This window comes from Microtus ochrogaster, unplaced genomic scaffold (assembly GCF_000317375.1).
Source record: "Microtus ochrogaster isolate Prairie Vole_2 unplaced genomic scaffold, MicOch1.0 UNK8, whole genome shotgun sequence".
Lineage (NCBI taxonomy): Eukaryota > Metazoa > Chordata > Mammalia > Rodentia > Cricetidae > Microtus > Microtus ochrogaster.
This window is the reverse complement of record NW_004949106.1, coordinates 8,479,079-8,505,906: the sequence shown is the minus strand read 5'-3', so window position 1 is coordinate 8,505,906 and position 26,828 is coordinate 8,479,079. Positions and strand designations below refer to the sequence as shown.

At 46.7% G+C, this 26,828-nt stretch overlaps 1 protein-coding gene across 5 annotated transcripts in view; it reads left to right on the top strand.

The window, feature by feature from the left end:
• Inpp1 (inositol polyphosphate-1-phosphatase) overlaps positions 1-22,283 on the top strand; it is a 33,365-nt gene extending 11,082 nt beyond the window's left edge. For 3 of the 5 annotated variants that reach the window (XM_026788856.1, XM_005366374.3, XM_026788857.1), the window contains exons 2-6: positions 9,527-9,771; positions 12,176-12,236; positions 13,956-14,156; positions 16,440-16,614; positions 18,434-22,283. In XM_026788856.1, coding sequence (XP_026644657.1) covers positions 9,568-9,771; positions 12,176-12,236; positions 13,956-14,156; positions 16,440-16,614; positions 18,434-18,986 — 1,194 coding nt within the window. In that variant the 5' untranslated portion in view covers positions 9,527-9,567 and the 3' untranslated portion in view covers positions 18,987-22,283. Of the gene's footprint in view, positions 1-1,444; positions 1,647-8,880; positions 9,226-9,526; positions 9,772-12,175; positions 12,237-13,955; positions 14,157-16,439; positions 16,615-18,433 lie in introns of those variants that run through there. The other 2 variants (XM_026788858.1, XM_026788859.1) reach the window with 2 other exon arrangements.
• The last annotated feature ends 4,545 nt before the right edge of the window (positions 22,284-26,828 follow it).

Below are 26,828 nucleotides of genomic sequence, written 5' to 3'. Positions count from 1 at the left end.
ATAGCTCTCTCCTGTTCTCCCTCAGCCCAGGAACCGGAGCTGAAGGATCCAGAAATGGCTCTGCTGGAGGCTTTTTTCTTTCCATCCATGTGTTAAATACCCACATACGCATACACGCACACGCACGCGCACGCACACACCTGCACACTCGCCTGCATGCACGCGCGCGCACACACAGGCACACACCAAAACTGGCACACATGTGCACACATGCATGCATGCACACACACACACACTCACACACATGCAGGCACATACTTGGATGTTGGAATGGATTAAATCCATATACAATTTACTGCCTTCTTTGATGACAGAATGTTTTCGTGAGCTTTTTCTGCATTGTGTCCTCTTGCAATTATTCATCTCCACTGTTGTGCAAATGTGCTAGAGTTGATGACTTCATTTTACTATGGATGGTTACTTGCATTCCTGCCAGCGTTAGCTCACTGGAAGGATGATGTATGCACACACTCTTGAAGACGTATTTTGATGCCTGTGGGCAATACATCATCTGGGATACGTGAACAAGGGAAATTGCCCGGCCACAGATCACCGTTTCGGTTGCAAAAAGTGAACATTTCTACCAACCACACAGTGGCTTTTCAGGCAGTGGCACCAGCTTCGTCCAGGCCTCCACTATGTAAGAGATGATTGCTCTGTGTCTTCATCCGGATGCAGGCATGACGGTCTTTTTTATGGAAGCGATTCCCCTGGGCTCGTAGTGATAGCCTGTTGAGATTGGAAGTTGTATTTTCCTAACTACCTGCAAGGTAAACTTTCTCACCTGTTTATTGACCACTTGTGGTCAGGAGTTTGCATATCTTTTATGAGGTACTTACTCAAGTTTATTGCCCTTGAAAAAGAGTGGTAGAAACCCAGAGGGAAGCAGGTGAGCCAGGACGAACAGCTCGCTCACTGAAATGTGTCATGTTCCCAGAGCACAGAGACAGTGGGCAAGAAGTCAGAACTCAGTGACCGAAAGGTAAGACTTAGGGCCTGTAACATAGGGACAATGGTCACCCAGGTCCTAGTGCAGGCAATCCCATTCCGTAATGCTGGCTCCTGAAACATCTTGGATGGCTAGATGGCAGGAAGTTCAACCAGGAAGACATTTTAGCTTCCAGTAAATGTAAAGGCAGGATCCCAAGTCTCTGGTAAAGCTGCCTGCTCAGATTCCTCTGGGTCAGGTGACCAGGAGGGCAGCTGCACATCTCAGAAAAACGGGCCTGGGCCTTAGAAGCCCGAGTCTCCTGACAAAACACCCCCTTCGTAGAAAAGCCACCTTCAGCCGGTCCGACGTGAGGCCAGAGTCATGGCACAGCTTCCAGGAGCCAGAGTTTCCACCCATACGCCCAGAAACTGAAGCAATCAGATCTGGCCTACATAAAGGGACTTTTTCTGGGTTGTTCACGGCGTTACAAATAGTTCCCAGGCTTTGGGATTTAATGAACTGCTAAATTTTCAGCAAAGGTTTCAGTGACCCACATAACTTGCTGGCCTCAGACTTTCTCAGAGAAGGACGGATGACTGGGGTGTCTTTGAGGTCCTATTCCGTAGTCAGAGCTGCTGTTTATTAGCTCCTGTGTGCACACTCGGTGCTGGAGCCTTTCGGGACACCTCGTTTGAACTTCAGACATCAAGGAAAGGTAAGCTTTAGCCCCCAGTTGCAGATAAGGAGAGGATCAGAGAGGCTGAGCAGGTTTCCTGAGTCGTTCAGCTGAACTACGGGTAGAATCTAGGTCAGTTTGATTGCAAGGTCTGTGCCTTTCATATTATACTGCTCATTGCCTCTTAAAATACCTGTAAACCATTCGGAATGTATTGTTTTTCTTTTCATCCTGGGAGTCAAACTCAGAGCTCACGCGTGCGTGCTAGGCAAGGGCGCTCCATCTGAGCTATAGCCCTAGCCCCAGAGCTGATTTTAGACTTCTGTTTGGGTTTTCTTTTCAGGCAGGGTTTTACACAGCCCAGGCCTTGAACTCACCTTGAACACTGTCCCCTCCCCAACACTGTCCCCTCCCCAACACTGTCCCCTCCCCATTCTCTTCCTTCCTCCTGACTGCTGGGATCAGAGGCCTGTCTACTGCTAGATCTGGCTTGCCCTCCAGCATAGACAAGAGAATAGGTAGAAATTTAATGAGTCCTGTTGTAATGAGGTTTTTTTTGTTTTGGGTTTTTCAGGGGAGTGTTGCATGTGTGTGTGTGTATGTGTGTGTGTGTGTGTTACGTCTGTGTGCAGGTGGATGTATGTGCGCACACCTGAGAAAACCAAAGGTTAACTTTGGGTGTATTTGGTTGCTCCCTACCTCACTCTTGGAGCAGGGTCTCTCACTGAATCTTAAGCTCTGTTGCAGTGTGTGTCTGGCTGACCTTGAGTTCCAGGAATTTGCCTGTCCCTGCTGCCCACCCCAACCCCCAAGCTAGGGTTACAGGTGTGCGCCGTCACCATGCTCAGCTTTCTGAGTCCTGAGAATCAAAATGCAGGTCTTTTCATTGGTGTGGTAAGCACTTCAAAGAATGAGCCATTGCCTCCCCCTCCCATCCCCTGCGTGATTTTTTTTTTGTTGGTTTGCTGTGTTATTTTTTCATTGTCCTACTTCAATTTTTTTTAGTATTTTTCCAATTAGATTTGAAAATCTCTCCAAAGCCAGTGACTCTGGTCTCTGATATCACGACACAGTTTTATGTCTGTCTGTCTTTATATGTATGTATAGATAGATAGGATTATAATATATATATAGACATATAGATGGATGATACATAGATAGATAGATAGATAGATAGATAGATAGATAGATGATAGATAGATAGAAAGATAGATAGAAAGATAGATAGATGATAGATAGAAAGAAAGATAGATAGAAAGATAGAGAGATAGAAAGAAAGATAGAAAGATAGATAGATAGATGATAGATAGATAGATAGATAGATAGACAGACAGACAGATAGATAGATAGATGATAGATAGATAGATAGATAGAAAGATAGAAAGAAAGATAGATAGATAGAAAGATAGAGAGATAGAAAGAAAGATAGAAAGATAGATAGATAGATGATAGATAGATAGATAGACAGACAGACAGACAGATAGATAGATGATAGATAGATAGATGATAGATAGATAGACGTGTGTATATTATATTTGCATGGTTTAGTCTGAGATGATGAGGAACGAAGTCTGTTTTGCTGAAAAGTGGCTTGGTGGCTCATTACAAACCAAGGCTGCCAAGAAGCTGCTTCCACGCTCACCGTGTCCCCACCAGGCTGGCTGCTAGAGTATCAGCTACCTGGAAAATCCGTCTCACAGAAGTAAATTTCTTGACCACACAAGAAGGACAGCCTATCCCACTTTTACTATTTGGCCACAGGACAGAGGACAAAGGGGGGGGTTGTGTTGGCCTCTCTCTGGAGAGGAGGTAAGGATTGCATTCCTCCGGCATGACGGCATTGAAGCCTTGACCCCCGTACCTCAGACCATGACTGTGACGTCCCGTACATTGACCCACCCTCCTGCCTGGGTTCAACCAAACATGAGTGGGAAATAGTTGACAAAATGTGTATGGGCTGAACACACACAACCATTTCCCTGTCGTGTCCTAAATGCAGAAATGAAAGAAAAGACACGTTGCATTTGTTTAACTCTGCGAAGCTGTGTTGCTGCGCCTGTCTAAAACACCTGATTGGTCTAATAAAGAGCTGAACGGCCAATAGCGAGGCAGGCAAAAGGAGAGGCAGGGTTGGCAGGCAGAGAGGATAAATCTGAAAGGAGGAGGAAGCAAGAGAAGATCTGGGAGTGAGAGAAGAAGGGCGACTTCAGGGGTCAACCACCTAGCCACCCAGTGCAGCATGAATAATAAAAACCCAGATACAGATATTGGGGTTCGACCTGAAGATCAGAAAAGCAAAGCAGCCAAGCCACTAGAGAGCTCTGACCTCGATGAAATCTCCAGACTGAAAGAGTGAGTTCCTGTCTCTTCACACCTTATATTCCTCTCTAGTGCTGGGATTAAAGGTGTGCACCACCAGCACCCGGGCCTCTATGGCTAACTAGTGTGGCTTCTGGGATTAAAGATGTGTGCACTCGCTACCTGGCCTGGATGGCCGACTAGGTGGCTGTTTTGTATTCTGACCTTCAGGCAAGCTTTATTTATTAAAATTCAAATGAAATATCACCACACCACAGCAAGCCATGGAATAAGAAGAAAGAAATACAGAAATGTAGAAAGGTAAAAGCCCAGAGGCAAAAGAGAGACAAGATAATTTAAGAAAAACTTGGCTAGAGACAAGCCAAGCTCAGGTCAGGCATTCATAAGTAAGAATAAGCCTCCATGTGATTTATTTCAGAGCTGGTTGGCAGGCCCTCCAAAAGAGCCAAAAAAGTAAAAACACAGCCAAAAACATGGGTGTGTCTTAATCCAGCCTTAAGAAGAGGGAGACAGGCCTGAGTTACATGGCCACCACAGAGAGGCCAGGTGAGGACACACGGACGAGTTGCCAGTCTCTGACCGGGAGGCTGTCCAGTCTTAAAGAGCAAATGAATACAAGGAGAACTGGGTACCCGTCACGATCGAGGCCCCTGTCTAGCCCCATCGCCAGCATCATGCATTTGGTTAAGAGGGACATTGCTGGACAGTGAACAAGTACCTAGGGCGCACCTTACAATGCGTGTGAGCACAGGCTTTGCTCACTTGCTTACGAGAAAAGGGTTTTTCTGAGAGTGGAGGGAAAACGGCTGTCAATTAAATAGTGACATATGACCAAACTGAGTTCAAGGAGCACCGCGCGCGTGCGCGCGCGCACACACACACACACACACACACACACACACACACACACACACAGACCTACAAATAAAAACAATCACTACTTAGAACAAGCTCTGTCTAGCCCTGTGCATGAATCATCTTTCCTATAAGGCTTCATTAAGATTCTCACCGTCAGGTGCCAACCATCCCCAAAGAGAGCAGTGAGGCAATTAATGGTTGTAATAAATTCAATTAGCTTTCTAAGGTAATTTGAAAGATAATTCCCATAGAAATCTGGAGAGATTGTTTGCTGGTGTTACCCCTATTCTTTTCAGAAATGACTTGTGTCAAGGGTTCCAATTAAGGGTGATATGCCCTCGGCTGTTTTCTTACCTGCCTGAATGAGCTAAGATAAATGGGCAGAGATAAGGGTGGAGCGAGATAAGGGTGGAGCTTATAAAGGCAGACGATTTGAGTTTGGGGGAAGAAATGAGATTTCCCACCAGAAAGTATAGTAGGTCCGCCAGCCAAATATAAAGTTGTTCGTTGAGACAAAGGGCTTTCTGTGTGGTCCCAGATGGCCTCAACATCCTGGGCTTAGCTGCCTCTGTCTCCCAGAAACAAGGAGTACAAACTTGCCAAGCTGCCAGAAACGTAGACAGCTCGGTACCCATGCTGTAGGAGGTGGTTGGTTTGCGACCGCGGACTCCAGAGAGAGGGAATGAGCTGGAGACGTACTGTGATGGTTGGGCTGGCTGGGGAAAGTCTCCACTGACCCCGGCCAAGGAACCCAGGACCATGTGGAGCCTGACAAAATGGGACGAGCGAGCGGTGTGTTGGGTGAGAAGAAAAAGAGGCTGAGATTGACGTAGGACGCCTCGGGACCTGAAAACCCAGATGCAGCGCTATGAGTTTCTAGAGCCCGTACCCCGGTCATCACCGGCCACAAGTTCAGAGCTGAAAGTTTTCTCCTTTTGGCCAAGTTCCTGTATCTGCTAAGAAACATCTGCTCAGGTAGGGAAAAGGGCTGCTACTAGAATAAGCCAGGAGTAGAATGGAGGAATTCCAGGTTTCCAGAGGCAATGGTGCAGAGGCTAAGCCAGCGGTGGAACCGGTATAGTCTTTTCTTTTCAGATAAAACATTGATTTTTGAAGCCACTGAATGTGATAAACAGTTGATACGTTATCTTGCTCAAGTTCAAAGTGAGCTTTACATCCCCCATCTTGCTTCTAAATAAGAAAGAACCCAGTTACTGCTGTTTTGTTGACTCCTTGCTCTTAGAGTAATGCAGAATATTTGCTAATAATAGTGGTGGTCCCTGGATTTATACTCTGGTGGCTCATGAGTTATAGTAACAATATGTATGCATCTCTCTGCTTGTACTGTTTTATAAAATCACTTGTGGCAAGTATTTTTTATATTAGATGCTATAAACTATTTCTGAGTTCAAGTAGGGTTGCTATATGAATGCTACTTCTATTGATGTACTCGGCCACATCAAAGTGAAGTGAACCTTCTAGCAGGATTGAATCTCAGAATATAGGACTTCTACAAGGTTGTGGTTGCTTGCCTTCTAACTGTGTTATCCCAGAGATCTCGAAAGTTTGGTTAGTACCACATTTTGCTTGAACCATTCCAAGGAGCCCTAGAATTCTTATAGATTCAATTTTAGTTGTTTTTTTTTTTTTAAATGCCGTTTATTAGCTGGGCTTGTAACCCCAGCTACTTGGAAGTCTGAGGCGAGAAGAGATCAGAAGTTCAAGGTTAGGCTGAACTACATATCCAGTTGAAGGTCAGCATGGTCAGGTTCGCATGACCTGTCTCAAATATCTGAAAGTCACATACTCGCAAGGACCTGCGTTTTGATTCTCAGGACCCAGAAAGCTGAGCATGGTGACGCCAGTGCACACCTGTATAACCCTAGCTGGGGGGGTTGGGGTGAGCAGCAGGGACAGGTGAATTCCTGGAACTCAGGGTCAGCCAGACACACACGGCCACAGAGCTCACGATTCAGTGGGAGACCCTGCTCAAAGAGCAAGTTACAGAGCAAGTGAACACACCCAAAGTTGACCTTTGATTTTTCTCATGTGTGCACGCATACATGCAACTGCACACACATGTACCACAGACACATACACATGCAACACCCCCCCACACACACACTTAAAAATCTAAAACAAAAAACTTCATTACAATGACAAGACTCCTTAAATTTCAAGACGAGTTTGCTCCTCAGCCCGCATATGAAACAGATGACCACATGCCTCCTGATCTCAGCACTTGGAAACAGAAGCAGGTAAATCCCTGGGGCTTGCTGGCTGGCCAGTCAGTCTCATCAACCTGTAGGATTTCAGGTTAAATGAGATACCCTGTCTCAGATATGACGTGGGGAAGTGTTTAAGAAAGACGCGAGATAGCAAGCCCGGATCTACACACGCATGCAAACCCATGTGCTCACGACCCTCCAGCCATTTGTACCTTCATGCACACCCACGTGTATACACACTCACCCATATACCCTTGAAACCTCCCCGGAGTACATAAACTCATATCACAAGATTATCTTGCCGGGCGGTGGTGGCGCGCGCCTTTAATCCCAGCATTCAGGAGGCAGAGGCAGGCGGATCTCTGTGAGTTTGAGGCCAGCCTGGTCTACAAGAGCTAGTTCCAGGACAGGCTCCAAAACCACAGAGAAACCCTGTCTCGAAAAAAACCAAAAAAAAAAAAAAAAGATTATCTTTAGGCCAGATGTGGTGGCCCTGGTTAGTTTTTATTGTCCATTTGGTGTGTCTAGAAAGAGGGAACCTCAGCTGAAGAGCTGCCTCCGTCAGACTGGACTATGGCCATGTCTGTGGGGGCGTTTTCTCCATTGCTAATTGACCTAGGGCATAGCCTGTCATGGGTGGTGCTGTCATTAGGCGGGCTGTCCTAGGCTTTATGAAAAACTTAGCTGGGCAGAAGCCAGGGAACAGGTTATGAAACACCACTCATCGATAGGTCCTGCTTCAGTTACTGCCTTGAGTGTCCTCAAGGGATGGATTATGACCAGAAGTATAATCCAAATACGCCCTTTCCTCTCCAAGTTGGTTTAGCCATGGCAATTATTCCAGCAATAGAAAGTAGACTAGAAACTAGTACATACCTGCCATCGTAGATGGGAAGGGGAGGCTGGAGCATCAACACTCAGGTACAGAGCGAGTGTAACGCAGCCTGGACAGCGTGAGAACCAAACCTGCCTCAGAAAAAAAAATGTCGTCCCAAAGTCTTCCTTACTTTAAATAATTTTAGTCTACCTTGTACGAAAATATTTTAATTCTTAACTTTCTTACCACAGATTAAGCTAAGATTTAGAGTACCTACTGATGAGATAGGTGGAGGAGGAACTGGTACAATTATGCCAGCGGCTCCTTGGGAACCTGTGTGTTTCCGGGCTCAGTGTCAGAGTTAGCATCTGTCCCTTTGCTGACCTCCAGAGATGACGGCCAGGGATAAAGAAGGAGGGGGATATCTCCTTGTTCTACCCACTTTTCCTTCCTTTCTGTTGAGGAAGTATTTCCTCAGGCAGTGGGCCATAAGGAAAACAGATTTAGCCAACATAGCTATAACAGCTCGCCACGCCCCTGCTTCAGCATCTCACGGCTGAGTGGGTTCCCAGCCTCAAGCTTCTTTTAATAGAGGAAGCAGTTGAGACGATGAAGAAACCTAGTGTTGTGTGCAAGGGATCCTGAGCCCCGCCTCTCAGAAGTTACTCAACCCCCTATGCTTCATTCCGGAACCGCAGCGCAGGGCAGATAATCCTCGCGGCTGGCTGTTCTCTCTGAAGGGAAGCAGAACGGTTCACACTTTGAACAAGAGTCCCGTTGCTAATTGGAAGCCTGTCCAGGGAGGCCCAGTAGAAAGACTTCCGCCGCTGGGTGTGGCGGTGCACGCTTCTAATCCCAGCCCTTGGGAGCAGGGGCAGAGCAAGCTCTAAATTCAAGTCTAGCCTGGGCTACAGAGAAGAGTTACAGGGCAGTCAAGGCTTCAGAGAGGGAGCAGGGAGGGGAGGAGGGAAGAGGAGGGGAGGGGAGGGGAGGAGAGGAGAGGAGAAGAGAGGAGAAGAGAGGAGAAGAGAGGAGAGGAAGAAAAAGAAAAAGATTTATGCATGCCACATGAATCTGAGAATCCAGAGCTCTCTGGTCCTGGCAAGGTGCAATTTGCCCCTCACGTCGTGGTGTAGGCTGCTACTTGGTGGAGAATGGCATTTGCCTCTGGAACATTTTTTTTACCCTAGTTGCCCGTGAGATGCTTCATACCCAAGAGTGGCCTCAGGGCACAGTGCTTGCAGCTCTGGGGGCTCTGCCGCTTACCAAGTGGAGGTGGCAGTGTGACTGTCTGTCACCCTCGTCCTTGTCACAGAGAGTGCTGTGTTAATCTTCATGATGCGGCTGTGTTATGATTAGGGTCCTTAGAAGAATCTGGCTTTCCTCTGACGCCCTGGTACTTCCGTCTTGCTAGGGCTTTGCAATATAGATTCTTATTCAAAGGTTTTTTTTTTCTTTCCCTGAAAATTCAGTTCTTTGGGTAATGGTTTTTGTTTTGTTTTTGAGAGTGTAATTGTTTTTTTTTTTTTTTACAAAATTTGAGAACTAAGTTTCAATAGTCAGCCCACTGAAAATGTGGTGTCCACTGGCAGCTCAACCCTGCTGACTGACAGGTTGCTGCCAAGTGGGGCGTTGGTGGGAGAGGCACCCTGGTCGGTTCTGACCGCTTTCTCTTTCACATTCTTGCGCTTTTCCAGCCGAGAGCCAGAGGAGCCGGAGGGCGGGGGAACCTTTAGAAATGTCAGACATTCTCCGGGAGCTGCTCCGTGTCTCCGAGAAGGCTGCTAACATCGCCCGGGCGTGCCGGCAGCAGGAGGCCCTCTTCCAGCTGCTCGTGCAAGAGAAGAAAGATGCGGAGAAGAACAAGAAGTTCGCGGCGGACTTCAAGACCCTGGCCGACGTGCTGGTGCAGGAAGTCGTAAAGCGGAACCTGGAGAATAAGGTAAGAGGTCAGGGCCAAGGTGGCTGTGAGCCGCTTGCCTCTGCCACTCTGCTTCTCACTGAGTAAAACAGCGGGTCTTTTACTGATCCTCAGGATATCCCCGAGCCAAACGAACATCTTCTGGTCTTCCCTTATTTTCAGTACACTCTTACGAAAATGGTCTTTGCGGGAAATCAATGAAGGATCGAAAGGCGAACAAATGGAGGGGACTCAGAATTCTAACAAGTTCATAGAGTCGACTCTTTGGTTTATTGATGAGCTCCTTGTTAATAAATAATTCCTGTTCTCTGCGACAGGACACAATTAAGGTCCCTCCGAAGCCCAGTGTTAGACTCTCCTTGCCGCTGGGGTTTGCTGGCGTCTCTTTGCGGGTTTGCACGACCTGTCTCACTTGCTCTGACTCCTTAGTCCCAGTTTATCCACGTCACTATTTGTCTAACGTTCGCCTTGGTTACGGGCTTGGGATTGGGTAAGAATCTCCCTTGATCCTCCTATAAAAATGACGGTGGTTCTCAGTGTGGAAGTGACCAGAAGAAGCTAAGGTCCCTAGTACCCTAACAGTGATGCCAGCAGGCGCATGTAAATGTGTCTCTGGCTTCGCGAATTGTCGCTGGTGAACCCAGCGGCAACAGTTTTGTACAAAGAACTATTAGTCCACTGTGATCCGGGTGTCACAGGGAGCTTGGATAAGTGATCCGAAATTACACAGCACAGCGGGACAGCTCTTGAACATAGGAAATGGTTCTGAGTGTGTGCCACTAGGGTTCCTGTTGCCTTTCATATCATTCCCTTCCCCACCTCTTTTTTTTTTTTTAATTTAAAAGAATGGAGCTTTATGATAGAATTTTTTAAAAAAAAAAAAACACTTTCAAATTTTTAATGATTTTTTTTTTAAATTTGAGGATCATTTTAGAATGAAGTAAAATCTTGACCACGGGCGTGAGAAGACAGTACCTAAATTACGGAAAATCCCCCACAGACTGTTTCTTCATGCTCTTTTCTACCTGGCTTTGGCAAGCTCAATGAACGAAGTTTTTGTTGTTGTTGTTGTTACTGATGGAGACAGTTATACACAAGGGCCGGTTGAGCAACCGGATTGGATACGTATCAACATTACTTTTATGGGTTAATATGTGACACCCCCTCCCCCAGCATTAGAGCAAGTCCAGGCAATTATTCATGAACAACTGCTGGAATTTATGAAACAAATACTTTCCACCTGAGCTGCTTTAAATATTTTTTTATTTCAGACCCCTTCTGCCTGCATTCCTCTAAACAGCTCTGTAAACAGGTGTAGGGGAACTGGCAGATGGCCAGCCGGGTTGTAGGCCCGGTTCTGTTTTGCAAAAGACAAAGAAGAGCAGGTGGTGTGGGCCTCGTGTTTTGCGCATCTGGGAATGTTCGAGTGTGTGAGGCAGTCCCTTCCCTGAAAATAGCAGGAATATGGGAGTCAGCACGTATTTTGAGAAAAAGTATCTTCCGAGGGCCAGGAGTGAAATGTGTTCGTGTGAACACCGACATGGACATTTGAGGAAAGTCTCACTCATCCCAGTTCACGCTATACCCATGCTTACGTCATAGGTCCCTACAGTGCTGGGTTTCTTTCTTTTTCTCTTTCTTTTCCTCCTTTGGTACACCGATGGGTGCAGAGATGTTATCTGAAAATGAAAATAAAACCTAAGATTACCTTCTAGTCTTTTTCTACCTTTAGAAATTCTCGTAGGGACTGGAGAGATGGCTCAGTGGTTAAGAGCACTGACTGTTCTTCAGAGGACATGAGTTGGATTTCAAGAAGCCGTATGGCAGATCACAACCATTTATGATGTATCTGATTCCCTCCTCTGGTGTGCAGACATATATGAAAAGTACCCATATACCTAAAATGCAAAAATAAATTATAAAAAAAATTTTTTTAATGAAATTATTTTAAGGACATTAGCCAATAACATGAGTTTTCACAGGCTGGTGTTTAGGAGCAGGGTTAATAAATGTCCCCAGGCCTGTGGCATCCCAGCACTGTAACCGGTCAGCCCTGTAACCGGTCAGCCCTGTGGCCGTCCAGCCTTGTGGCTGTCCAGCCCTGTGGCCGCCCAGCCCTGTGGCCGTCCAGCCCTGTGGCCATCCAGTCCTGTGGCCGTCCAGCCCTGTGGCACTCCAGCAGAAGGCTCACAGCACATAAAGAAGCCTGATCTCAGTCATGGATTACATTTTCTAGACTGGCAAAGGAATAGGAAAATATTAGAACCAATATTAGCCCAGAACGAAGCTGGCTTCTTTTTCCACGCTCAGGCTGACTCCTACCTTGAAAGTTTGGAGTTTCAAATCTAACTAATGGAACTCTCTTTAGAACTGATTTGTGGGGCTGGGGGTTGTTGGTTTGTGTTTCAAACTTTGACTCATTCAGTTTCCAGGCTTGGGGAAAAAAATTTTTGGCGAAGAATCCAATGAATTTACAAATGATTTGGGTAAGTAGAAGAACCTTGATGTGTTTTATCACTTAATCATAGTATTCTAGTTTCTAACTTAGAAAACTATAAAATAAATAAATGCTAGAAAGCTTTGGGTATAAACAGCATCACATGCTTAAATGTAAAGCTTTATATAGGTGCTACCTCAGAATAGGGTGGCGTTTGAGTTAGAGAGAGGTGAGGTGGTTTCTTGGTCTTGGAATAATTTATCAGCATTTTAGCCATTGCGACCTAGCCTTTGGGGAAATTCTATAGCTTTTTGAAAACCTAATGAGATGATTGATGCCCCAGAAAGGTGTTTGTCTACACAGTTGAGCGGACAGTGCCCGAGCAGGGATTTAAACCCATTTGGGGACACCCTGGACTCCACAGCTCTGGGCTAAGTGTGTAGCAAGCAGATCCCTCAGTCCTGAAGTAATGTATGATGTTGCTCCGGTACCCTCTGCATTTCATCTCAGAACCTCTGTAAAGGTAGCTGAATTAACTAGAAGTTTCCATTCTGTTGCAAGGAAGAGGGTCCACTTGTTCATCTGGGCTGCCCGGCCAGCTTAACCCTGAATTAACCACACAGAAATTGTATTAATTAAATCATTGCTTGGCCCATTATGTCTAGCCTCTTATTGGCTAACTCTCACATCTTGATTTAACCCATTTCTATTTATCTGTATATCGCCACGTGGCAGTGGCTTACTTGGAAAGATTCTAACCGGAGCTGTCCATCTCAGACAGAGGATCCATGGCTTCTCCTGACTCCGCCCTTCTTCCTCCCAGCATTCATTTCTGTTTTCCCCGCCTACCTAAGTTCTGCCCTATCAAAAGGCCAAGGCAGTTTCTTTATTCATCAACCAATGAAAGCAACACATAAACAGAAGGACCTCCTACCCCACCATTCCGTAGCAACCTTTTAATTTTATTTTGTTGTTGTTCTGTTGGAGGTGGGACCTTGCTGGGTTATAACTGGTCTCAAATTCTTGGTTCTAGTCATTTCTCACCTCAACTCCCAGAGTAGCTGAGACCACAGGCATGAACCTCTCCCCTGGCTTTTTATATATATTTCTATGTGTCTAAAAGTTTCTATACATTCCTATGACTCCAAGAAAGAAGACAGAAATCTTTTTCACACTTCCAAAAGTTAAAAGTAACTATTATGAGTATCACACAGTACATCCTAATTTACAGTCCTACATTTTCATGGCTGTTTCATAAACAGTTAATTTAATGCTTCATCTGATACTCCTGAGTATAAACAATATTTTTGTTAAAAGCAGCATTACAGGAAAAAGCAGAAGCATTTCCATATATGGATAAGACCTATGGTCTTTCCCAGTAACATTCCAACATGGACAGAGAAGAGTCAAAAGACAAAACTAAGTAACAGAATAATTCTTGAAGCTGAAGAATTTCAACTTTTGTGTGGAGTTCCTTGAATGCAAACCTTTGCCCCTGTAGTTCCTTTTCTGGGGGAGCAGGCTGAGTCCTGGAGCCTAACCTCTCCATCAAGAGGACGCCACAGAGCCATTAGCGTCCACCGCTTTATAAAGAGCCCCAGGGGATCCTGGCAGGGTTTCCGAACCAGCTCTGTGGACATACCGCACCCACCTAACCCAAGAGCTCAGCTCAGCTGCCCACTCTCCTCGCTGCCCCTCTGCCTCCCGCGGTCCGGTCTTCTCCCTGAATCTCTCAAGGAGCCGTGGCTCTAATTTGTCTTCATTCTAGGGGAAAAGATCACTGTGGAGCTGCGGTCCACGGAGGAGGAGACAGCAGAGCTTCTCAGCAGAGTCCTGGATGGCAACGTGCCGGCGTCTGAAGCACTGGCGAAGGTGGTGCATCAGGATGTGGACCTAAGTGACCCCACTCTGGAGTCCCTGGAGATCAGGGTCCCACAGGAAATTCTGGGGATTTGGGTGGACCCCATAGGTAAGTGCGGGACTGCTACTCATTTGTGCCCAGTGTTCTTGAGGGGGTCAGGGCGGCTCCAGGAAATAGAAACCATTAGAACTAAATAGTCTAGATCTGCTGGAACATTCGTTATCATTATTTTTTTTAAAGATTTATTTATTTATTATGTATACAGTATTCTCAGTACTCTGCCTGCAGGCCAAGAAGAGGGCATAGATCTCATTACATGGTGGCTCAGCCACCATGTGGTTGCTGGGAATTGAACTCAGGACCTTTGGAAGAGCAGCCAGTGCTCTTAACCGCTGAGCCATCTCTCCAGCCCACTAATGGATCTTTAAATGCCTGGTAAATCTGTGAGAATGTGAAGTGACCACGATGAGCAGCACCTCTCCGAGAGAGAGTACAGTCCTAAGAGATTCTTGCCGTCTGCTAGTACAGGCTGGATCTCCAGATTTTAAAACACTAAGCCCAAACTGGTGCTTTTAGGGAGAGTTGTGAGCTTTAAATCGTGGGCTCCTCATTCAGTTAGGCAACAGTCAAAACCGTAGTCAAGCGAAACGGCCAAACGGGGCTTAGGTGACCGGCAAGCCAGCGTCAAACCTCCCAAGCCTTAGTCCTTGTGGTAGAATTGTTACTGGAGTGCATGCTTCTGAAACAGCACTGTCTCTACAAGGCCCCGAGACTTAACGTCTCCCAACTTTCCCATCTCCCCCGTCGATTCTGCTTGACACAACTGGTGGCAAACATTATACTTTCTCAGCATCCTGTGCTACGCACAACACAACACGGTGGCTCGTCTTACATCAGATAGCTGCATAACATGCAATCAGTGCATTGGATATGAACATTAAAAATTCCACCCAAGCCTCTGGTCATGTCAGGGTAAATTGATGTTTTTACAGTTCCGAGGAAAGACATCTCCTTTGTCTTAGTTCCACCCTGAATAGGTGTTTGTCTGTGTCCCTGGGTCTTTGGCTGGGCACGGTCTTCACTGTGTGCTAACTCAGGGGACTTGGCACGGCACCAACGCCTGTCGCATGCTGATGAGGCCAGTAGCTGCTCAGTCTGCCATACTGGAAGCCTTAGCAATGCCAGTTGGCCCTGAGGCCTAGGGAATCCCTGGAGACTACTGGTCTTCTGTCCATGTTAAAAGTTCAGAGATGCTAACGTGTTTATGTCAGTGAAGGACGCCAGCAGCAGCAGCAGCTGAAGAGTAGGTGCTTGCACCAGCAAGGAGGAAAGCAGGAAGGCAAAATCAGCACCACTTGGCCTCCTGCGTCTTTACAACCGGGCTGCTGGAAGGCACTGCCCACTCTGAGAGAGGATTGTGCCCCCTCCACAATGCTTCCAGATAATACCTCCAGACACACCCAGATCCATACCTCTTAGTTGATCCCAGATCCGATCAGGCTGACAACTGAGATCAACCCTCACAAGCACTGTGATGCCGGCCGGCCCTCTTCCCTGTTAGGCCGGCTTCATCATCTCCTTCCTTGCAGCTTGGAGAGATGAATGAAGACCATGAGAGGCCATTCTGTATCTGACAGATCCCTAGAAGCTTTTCCATCTCAGATTGTTCCAGTCCTCTGATGAGTAACAGTTCTTAAAAAACAAAAATAAAAACAAAGCATCCCGCCAGCTATCAGGAGCTGTTGGCCTTTTCAGTGTGTTTTTAATGGTGTGTGTGCGCGCGCTCCTGTGCACACAGCACAACACAGATTATAGTGTGTTTTTCTCATTCCTTTTCTGCCTAATCTGAAACTCACCCATTCCGTTAGACTGGCAGTTCAGCAATCCCTAGAGAGCCTCTTGTCTCCGCTTCCTCCCCAACACTGGGCTTTTGAAGAGGGACCTGCTTTGCCTGACATCTTGCGTGGGTGCCGGGAATGCCAACTCAAGTCCTTGTGCCTTTAATACTTTGCCCACTGAGTCATCTTCCCAGCCCTAGCTGCCTTAGAGGCCTTGTTATATGCAAGGTGCTGAATTAGATTCCTCAGGACTGTGGCTATGTTCTCCCCCTTAAAGAGTTCTCAGACTTACAGGGCAGAGGCGGGAAGATCTCCAGCTGGAGACCATCCTGTCTCAAGACAACACATTTTTCCCTAAAGTTCCCATACACTGAATGCAATAGAAGCAATGATATATAAGAATACAAATGATTCAGGGCAGGCGGCGCCCAATGATGAAATCTGATAGGTTACTAAATTAGAAGGGGAATTTATACAGGATTAAAAGAATCCTCTATCGATCCACCATGATCTAATAACCTGTCTGTGCCTGTATGTTTGTTTCATTTTTCAGATTCCACCTATCAGTATATTAAAGGTTCTCCCGATGTGAAATCCAACCAGGGAGTCTTCCCCAGTGGGCTTCAGTGTGTGACGATTTTGATTGGTGTCTATGACATACAGACAGGCGTGCCCCTGATGGGAGTCATCAACCAGCCTTTTGTGTCTCAGAATCTAACTACTCTAAGGTAAAAGACATTTCCGGTTTTGGTCGCCCAGCTTCAGCCTTGCTTGTTAGTATGGTCACTCCACATGGCCTTCTCACGACTGGGTTCTATGGGGTTTCCCACTGTGAGTCCACAGGGCTGAATTAAGATGCCTCCTCTCTTCAGTCCTGGATTTGGCAGGGTTTTGCTTGGGTGCAAGTGCACGTTGATGCTTTAAAAGAAATTAATTCGGTCTCGGAGAAACCATGGCTTTGCCTTTGAGATATAGCAACCCTATTCCTGTTTCTATTTTATTTATTTATTTTGGTTTTTCGAGACAGGGTTTCTCTGTGGCTTTGGAGCCTGTCCTGGAACTAGCTCTTGTAGACCAGGCTGGTCTCGAACTCACAGAGATCCGCCTGACTCTGCCTCCCGAGTGCTGGGATTAAAGGTGTGCGCCACCAATGCTCTATTCCTGTTTCTAAATGCCACTCAAAACCACACATGTAGATTAATGCTCAATGCTGTCCTCTGATTCATTGGAACATGATAGATGCCACCACTATGTGACCAGGTGAGTCTCTGGATAATGGTGGAAGAAATGCAGAACCAAACGTGGAAAGTATTTAGGGGAATTACTGTCCAGTATGGCCAGGGTTGACTCGAACTCCTTCCAAATACTGCCAGCATCAGTGTGGAAGCGGTCCTCTGCCCCCTCCTCCCACCTTTCCACCAATCCCCTATCACAGCTTGGATAGTGGCCAGGCCTCTGTGTTGGGGGCTGACTCCTGGGCATAGCAGAGTCCGAGCAGAGGCAGCGGACCCTTTTCCTTCTCATTGAAAAAAACTTGCAGCTTCTATTACGTAGGACTGCCCGTGTTCATTCATCTTCGGGTTGCTTCAGATAAGAATCCTTTGTTCTTTAATAGTTAAAAGTTTGGGGGCTGGAGAGATGGCTCAGAGGTTAAGAGCATTGCCTGCTCTTCCAAAGGTCCTGAGTTCAGTTCCCAGCAACCACATGGTGGCTCACAACCATCTGTAATGAGGTCTGGCGCCCTCTTCTGGCCATCAGGCATACATACAGACAGAATATTGTATACATAATAAATAAATATATTTTTAAAAAGAGTTAAAAGTTTAAGCCTCTGGAATTTTCCTCTGCTCCAGTTTTTTTTTTCAAACTATTTTGGTAATGTTTTAAAAGGTCATTAAAACATTAGGGACCCTGTAAGCCCAGCACTCCAGACACAAGCCAGCTTCGGGGGGGGGGGGTCAGATTCAGGGGTGAACCAGATTTGATTTCAGGTTTCACCACTTAAGGATCCAGGCCACTTTAGCAAGTTACTTTAGGCTTTCCCTAAAGGTAGCCTCTCATCTGTAAACAGAGCCCCTGACAGGAGGGGAGGTGGTAGACAAAGCTGTTATTACTATTATTGCCAACAATAACCACAGGAGGCCATCTTACTTGGTGTTTGATGTCAAAGGGAAGCTTAGGGACTCAGAATAAAGAGGAGGAGGTTTACAAGTAGATTTAGACCTGTCTCTTTCCCTCTGGGACTTTGAATGACAAAAGCGGGATTGAGTTTTGGCTTTGTTCCTAGAGGTCAGAGATCCTAGCAGGCTTAGCGTTATCCCAGCTGGGTTTGAGGCGAGGTAAAGAGTCAGTGTTTCTCTCACAGAAACACAGGCGCTCGCTTGCAGTCAGCTTAGAATTAATTAGTAGCTTGATGTCCATTTATAGGCTCGGGATCATTAAAACTCAATTTGCTCTGAGGCATTGTGCATTTTTTCATATCGTTATATTTGAAAGGCGCCTGCGTCAACCAGCGCGCTAATCGCCAGCTAAACCTGTTTCCTGCAGGTGGACGGGGCAGTACTACTGGGGCCTCTCCTACATGGGGACCAACATCCATTCCCCGCAGATCGCCCTCTCTAAAGGGACCGGCGGTGAAACCCAGACTGAAAACTCAGACGGGGAGCTCTCCCGCCCCCTGTCCGCAGTCATCAGTACCAGCGAGAACGAGACCATCAAAGCGGCGCTGTCGCGAGTGTGCAGAGGCGGCGTCTTCCCGGCAGCCGGGGCAGGCTACAAGAGCCTCTGTGTAGTCCAAGGCCTGGTTGACATTTACATCTTCTCAGAGGACACCACGTTCAAGTGGGACTCCTGTGCCGCCCACGCCATTCTGAGGGCCATGGGTGGGGGCATTGTAGACATGAAAGAGTGCTTGGCGCGAAATCCCGAACCGGGGCTGGACTTGCCACAGTTGCTGTATCACATGGAAAACAAAGGTGCTTCCGGAGTGGATCTCTGGGCCAACAAGGGAGGACTGATAGCCTATAGGTCCAGGCATCGGCTGGACACTTTCCTGAGCTGCCTCATCCAAAACCTCGGACCTTTGAAGACACAGACATAGGGCCCTGATCTCAACTCGCCCTAAAGCTGAACGGAACCCCTTTGTGCTGTCTGTTTAATGTTCCCTTGCCTCTTTTCAGGGACATTTTCCCGTTATGTGTTCATAATGTTAATTTCTGTAAATTAATGACATTCATGTCACAACTAAGTTGGTATATGATATTCTTACAGGGAACCTTGTTCTGTTAATGTTGCTTGGAACCCTTCAATAAAATTCCAAGGGAGGAGTGAAATTGCCCGGCTGGAGTAGAACGGCTGAATGGAGCCAGGCTGGAGCTTGGTTTTATTTCTCGTCCTGGAGAAGAAATCTGTGGTTCGGGCCTGAGGCAGGAGATTCAGAACTGTGGATCTGAATAATAGAGCCAAGTGCATAGGCTTTTAATAGTTTGTGTTTCTCCTTTAAAATAAATAAGTAAAAGCTCGATGCGGAGGCAGGGAGGGAATTGGAAATCAGGAAACAAAAAGGAGAGATATACAGAGACTGGAGAAAGCATGGAGAGAGAGAGAGAGAGAAAGAGAGAGAGAGAGAGAGAGAGAGGAGAGAGAGGAGAGAGAGAGAATGTATATGCAGTCAAGTGATAGCTAGCTTCCTACCATAGGTCAAGCAGAAGAGGTGTGTGCGTGTGTGTGCGCATGTGTGTGTGCGCGCGCGTGTGTGTGTGTGTGTAAATGTATAAGCAAGCGAGTGATAGCTAACCTCCTACCATAGGGCAAGCAGAACAGGTGTGTGTGTGCGTGCGCGTGTGTGCGTGTGTGTGTGTGTAAATGTATAAGCAAGCGAGTGATAGCTAACCTCCTACCATAGGGCAAGCAGAACAGGTGTGTGTGTGCGTGCGCGTGTGTGCGTGTGTGTGTGTGTAAATGTATAAGCAAGCGAGTGATAGCTAACCTCCTACCATAGGCCAAGCAGAAGAGGTGGCGCAAAGAGCTCCCTCTGTTTTGCATAGCTATTTACTCTCTACTGTAACCCCAGTGCGACCCTCTGTTTTGCCACACTAAGGACTCTTAGAGCTTTGCTGTGTCCTGCAGCCCAGGTCACCCTGGTGGTGTCCACTGGAAGGATCAAGCCAACCTTCAGCCGGCTGCAGTCCCTCCGTCCTCTCTGGGTACTGATGGCTGTTTCTACGTTAATATTACAAACCCAAGTTACTGGGAGGAAGTCAGACCTGTTTGTTCCTTCCGTTATTCCTAAACTCGAGAAATGAATTGACAAATAATGTATGTATATTTATGTTGTACACTTGTGATTCTTTGAAGTGCGCATGCTACATGGAGCTAATAGCTCACCCTTTGTGGTGAGGAGACCGGCAAATATTACTAGTAATCTTCCAGGATATGCCCCACTGTTAACTACAGTCACCATGTTGGATGATAGATCTCTTGAACATTCTAACTGAAATTTCATCCCCTTTTTACCAATATCTCTTCCTAACTACCCCCCTGCCTCAGCTCTAAGTCGACGACATCCTGAGTTTGTTTTTAGACTGCAGAGAGAATCCAGCTCTGTAACGGCAAAGCTCAAATCAGTCGGCCTTGCCGGACCTGTGACAAACACTGGATGATTCCAGAATCCTGACTGCTGTGGTCAATACTATAATAAACATGGAGCATACTTCAAGGAGGAACGGAAGAACAGACTCCACAAAGCTGTCCTCGGAGCTCCACGCGGGCATGTGTGCACCCGCATCGTGTCCACACTCTCATACGATAATAAAGTTGAGACAGTTAGACCCTGTGCAGAACAGAAGCCCTGACCTCCGTTCGTTCTTCTTCCTTTCCATTGCGATTACACACGTGAGTCCCGGAAACTCTCTGGCGTGTTGGCACCTCCTCATGGGAGGGGCAGAGAAGCTCATGTGACTTCATGGAAATTTTAGAAAGTTCCACACGGAGGTTACGCAAAAAGAAAATAATGGACCGTGGCGGAAGAGGGAAGAGGATTCTTCTGTGGCGTAGCTGCTCAGAGTTGGGGGGGGGGCGGGATGTTTCTTTGGGGTGTGGCCTAATTAAAGTCCATCCCCTCCCCAGCCCTCAGCAAACACCATCCCACTCCCTGTCTCTATGGGCGGGGCTACTTCAGATTACCTTAGTTAATCGGAGTCAAATTTTTGTGTCTATTTTGTGAATAGCTAATTTCACTTAGCATGCTAGCTTCATTCATGTTACATGTATGTCAGCATTTCCCCCTTGTTAAGGCTGAGTGTTATTCCATGGCCTGTGTGTGTCCTGCCGTTTTTGTTTATCTTTTCATTTTTCCCCCCTATTTCTGTCTTTGGTGGCTGTACGCAAAGCTGTTATGAACAACAAATTCCCAAATATTGGATAATAGTTTCGATATGCAGTAATGTATATTTCAATTGCAGTCATGTAGAGACAAATCACTAATCACAGTTGAAGGTATGGATGATTACATAATACTTGATCACAGAAGCAAAAATTAAAATGCTATGCTGAGCTGGGGGAAGCAGAAATAACTTTTTCTGAAAACAAAGCTCGTGGTCATTGAATATTTTGTGAGCATTTCTGATAATTTATGTACATCTATTCCTAGAATTATGCTTTTATAGGTGGTGTCAAATGATCACCACTATCAAAAATTATTCTAAATATGTCCTTAAAATAGTATAGTAAAGGCTGATGGCTCAGTGGATACAGTTCTAAATATGAAAATCTGAATTTGCGTCTCAGCACGACACAGGAGCCAGGCGTGGCAGCTTGCATAGCCCTGACTCCAGGGCTGGAGTGAGTGAAACAAGATAGACCATGGAGGTTGACCAGATAGCCTAGCCAAACACAGTTGAGCTTTAAGCTCAGTCTCCTAGTTAGCGACATCTTCCAACTGACAGCCCAGAGTTATCTGGGGGAGTCTCAGCTGGGGGGTTGCCTTGATCATATTGGCCTGGGGAATATTTGTATGGCTATTTTCTTTTGTTTCTTTCTTTTTTGTTTTTTTCAAGACAGGGTTTCTCTGTGGCTTTGGAGCCTGTCCTAGAACTAGCTCTGTAGACTAGGCTGGCCTTGAACTCACAGAGATCTGCCTGCCTCTGCCTCCCGAGTGCTGGGATTAAAGGTGTGTGCCACCACTGCCCAGTGGATATTTTCTTAATTGCTACTTGATGTAAGGTGCCCCAGTCCAGTGCGGGTGGTACCATCCCTCAACAGATAAGCCTGAGCTATATAAGCCTGGCAGATGCTAGAGAAAACAGTAGGCAGCTTTTCTTCATGGCTTTTGCTTGAGTCCCTGCCCTGACTCCCTTCAGTAATTTGTCTGTAACCTCTAAAATGAAATAAACCCATTTCCTCCTCAGACTGCTTTGAATTGTGGGGTTTATCACAGCAACAGAAATTGTGCTAGGACATTCAGCGAGAGACCTTGCCTCAGAAAAATATTATGGAGAGCGTATTAGTCAAGGCTTTCTAGAGGAACAGAGCTACTAGAATGAACAACATGTATATATAAAGGGAATTTATTAGAATGGTGACAGGCAGTGGTCCAGCTAGTCCAACAGTGGCTGCTTCCCAGTGGAGAGCCCAAGAATCCAATAGTTATCTGGTCCACGAGGCTGGAGGTTTCAATCATCTTCAGTTTATCCCAAAGGAGCAGGTTCAAGATAAAGGACTGCCTCAGTAGAGTGCAGATGACCTTGCCAGTAAGAAGGAGAGCAAGCAGGCAAATGTTTCCTTCTTCCAAGTTCTTTTACTTAGGCTGCTAACAGAAGGCATGGCCCAGATTTGGGGTGGGTCTCCCCACCACCAACAATCTAATCAAGAATTCCTCACAGGTGTGCCCAGTTGCTTGCCTTGTAGTTATTTCCCGATGTAGTTGAGTTGGCCACGGAGATGAGCCATCGCAGGGAGCAACAACAGCAGATACTATGATGTTAGCCTCCAGTTTCCACATAAGCAAGCACCTGGACATACACAAATGTATGCACACATACACACAACCCCTACACACAAATCATCTAATAAATATCATCTGGAGTTGTAGGCAGAAGTTTCTGTCATGCCACTCTCGAGGAACCCACACAAAAGCTTAGTATTAATTATAAAGGCTTGGCCAATAGCTCAGGCTTATTACTAGCTAACTCTTACATGTCATATAATCCGTATTTCTTATCTATGGCTTTGCCACGTAGCTCACATGGCTTGTTACCTCATTTTGTACACATCTTGCTTTCTCTATGTCTGACCTGAGACTCCCTTTTCTGTCCTTCTTCCTCCCAGGATTCTCTGTTTGCCTCTCCTGCCTAACCTTATCCTGTTCCGCTATTGGCCAGGCAGCTTCTTAGTTAAAACAATCACAGCAACACATGTTCACATAGCGTAAAGGAATATTCCATACGGAGCACCTTTTTCTCATACAAAATTTGGGCACCTCTCTGCCAGATCAAAATCAAGTCCCTATCCCCTGACCCGGGCATAAATTGCTCTTTGGCCAATTCCTCTGCAACCAACAGACATGGTTTATAGTTTTGTCTGGAGAACGTTGCTGTCTTAGACAATCACATCCGCAACAGGGCATTGAAGAATTGAATCTAACACTGAGAAACGTGCATTGCCCTTGGTGAAGGTGAATGCTAGCTCAGACACTTTTTGGTTTGGTGGAAACCCAGCCAGGTGTTGAATGTGTAGTGAATTAGCGTGTGGAGAGGAAGGACTGTCTTCTTTGAGATGAGTAGGGAGGAAGTGCCTCATCCTCACACAGCCTGGATTCCTGAACCCTGACTAGAGGCAATGTGGGAGTGAAAAGGGGGCACACAGAGAGGCGGGCGGGAGTGGGGTAAGGTGTACTGAGCTCTTGAATGGAGAAACCACAGACCACTCTGCTCCTCAGGTTCCATGTGTTTATTACATGCAGATGAACAGGGAAAGGGAGCTATTGCATGTCGATACATAAGGAGGCAGGGTTAGTATATAAAGCTGACCCGGGGAAACAGGCTTAGTTAATCTCGGTAGGAGCAGACTCTGCAGGGACCCAATCGGCAGGATGTAAACATGGTGGAGAGGGAAAGCTGTCGTGGGCGTTTTCTGCAAACGCTCTCAACTTTCTCACCCGGACCCGGAAGGCTTGGCCGTTCCGAGGGGGCTGAAGCACTGGCATCCCTAACGTGGACGCCTCTGCACATCTACAGGAATCCTTGCTGACTTCAGGGTCACACTAACAGGAGTACAAACAAAGCCACAGACTGAGAAGGTCCCAGAACAAGTGACAAAGGAAGGAAAGAAGCACGAACGAAGCTGTCTCCTAGCAACCTGACGGTACTCAGCCAATCAGCTGCTTCCTCCCAGCACTGCTCGCCTGTTGTTAGTCATCTCCGTATCTCAGCGTCTGTGGTCTCATCTGCAATGCTGACTACTCAAACGGAAGCGCTTTCTTCACTAATAAGCACAATTAGCACGCAGGAACAACACAGCAATGCTGTTTTGTCTATCCTGTTTCCCACATCACAGCCACCAATTAATTTATCCCTCTTACCATGCAATCCTACCTAGGTATGGAGTCACTAAGTGACTGAGACCACCCAGGTACCACCCAGGAACAGACTATCCAAAGGATGTTCCTAATGTTTCAATTATTGTAGATAGGATCATATGTTGTCCCTTAGCCCAGCACACACCCATCCCCTTTTCACAGGGGACCCCTAGACAAATGTCAGCCAATTGGGGTCTTGAACCTTACAAATCCCTCTGCCATTCTAAAAAAAATACCACCCCAACTTTGCTCAGGGCTCCCTGATCACGCCAATATGTTGGACACAGGGAGAGTCCAAGTTCAAACTTGAGTTAGAATAAAGGTGCTTCGCTTTTACATACCATACTTGGTCTCTATGTTGGTTTTTGGGGGACTCCACGGATCGGGGCGTAACAGAGCCCTGGAAGGCGGATTGTGCTTCTTGCTTCAGTCAGAAGTCACAAAGGGAGGGACTGAACTTCATTTGGGTGGCCGTGGTCCAGCGCCGCCGCCAAAGGGGATACGCAATTTCTAGTTCTGTAAGTTGATGAGAGATCAATATACACTGTTTTTTTTTTTTTGTTTGTTTGTTTGTTTGTTTTTGGAGACAGGCTTTCTCTGGGTGACAGCTCTGACTGTCCTGGAACTTGCTTTGTAGACCAGGCTGGCCTCGAATTCAGAGAGATTCACCTGCCTCTGCCCCATAGGACTAAAGTGCTGGGATTAAAGGCGTGTGCCCCCACCGCCTGCCAATATTCACTTTTTAATACACCTTCCACCCAGACCTTTTGCTTGTCATTCTCTTTCCCAGACATCAGCTTCCCCTTATCACACCTTTGTCTCTCAGTCTAGCTACCAATGGCTCCATGTCCACCGGTAGGAGCCTGGTGATCATTAGCATTCGAGGTGCCGTGTGTGTGTGTGTGTGTGGGGGGGTGCATGCTTGTGCATACTGACATCACAATTGGGTTTATTTCCCAATCACTTCTCTAGTTTTGCAAACACTGTTTCTCACTGAAACTAAAGTTCACTCACTCGGGTAGACCGACTGGCCGACAAGCCTCCAAGATCTCTTTCTGTATGCCAGTCTGAGACTCCAGCATTGGGGTTACAGACGCAGACAACCACGCCAGCCTTCTTACGTGGGCTATAGGAATCTGAACACACATGCTTGTTCTTGCACAAGAACGTTACCTCCGGGCTGGAGAGATGGCTCCGCGGTTAAGAGGGGTGCCTGCTCTTCCAAAGGTCCTGAGTTCAATGCCCAGCAACCACATGGTGGCTCACAACCATCTGTAATGGGGTCTGGTGCCCTCTTCTGGCCTGCAGGCATACACGCAGAAAGAATATTGTACAAATAATAAATAAATAAATATTTTTTTTTAAAAAAAAGAGTGTTACCACCTTTGTCCCCTTGTCCGGATTTTTCATACACTTGCATATTGTCGGTCTTCCGCATGGACTTCAGACTCCGTTGTTACCACTTGCGCTTGTGCGCACACCACACCCACTCCCTGAGAGACCTGTAGGTGCCGATGGAAGGGACTTCCGAAAGGCACCATCAGCATTTGTCATGGCTTATACAGTCTCTGAAATGCCATGAAGACGGGAGTATAAACACATCGCTGCACCTAAGACTGTGCAGTGGGCCTCCTGTCCAGAGGAAGCCCAAGCTGAAGTATAAGTCACGCTTGCGATCAGTAAGCCTTAGCATTCACTGTAGGTGGCGGGAATGCCCAGACAGCTGTACAAAGACTGAAGCAGTTTCTCACAGAAGCGGAGCAGTGTGGTCCATAGCAAAAGGGGTGGCCCTGCCTTAATATCTTCAGGGATTCAAGCTTCTTTCATCCCCCAACCCCACACTAATGACCCCTTTCTCACAGACAGTGTCACTGGGTCTGCATTTCCCACCAGCGGATGAAAGGAAAGATAACGCAGCAGCGTGATTTGTCATTGGCTATAACCAAGTCACCTGACCACAGTCAACTACAAAGATAGTTTCGTTTCTGGGCAACCAAAACCCAAGAATCTTGCCATCTAGAAGACTGGAAACAGGTATAGGCGGGTGGCTACTACTCTAGCTCTCTGGAACTTGAGCTGCCCAGCTTTGGCCTCAGCCTGATACCCCATCACGCATCCGTGTTACCATGGAGATATCATGGTCCTCACAGTCAGAAGCCAATCCTCAGCCACACCCACTCACTAACTTACAGGTCATGTGTCCACTTTGTCCTCCAAAGAATTAAAAGTGCTACAAACACAGCCATCCATCAAGACAGTAAGTAGACAGACAGACTTCCTCCAGCAAGAACAAAGGGAGACAGACAAATGCAAGCTCAGACACGCCCCTCCTATGACGCCAAGAAATCTCAGAGATTCTCAGCCCTG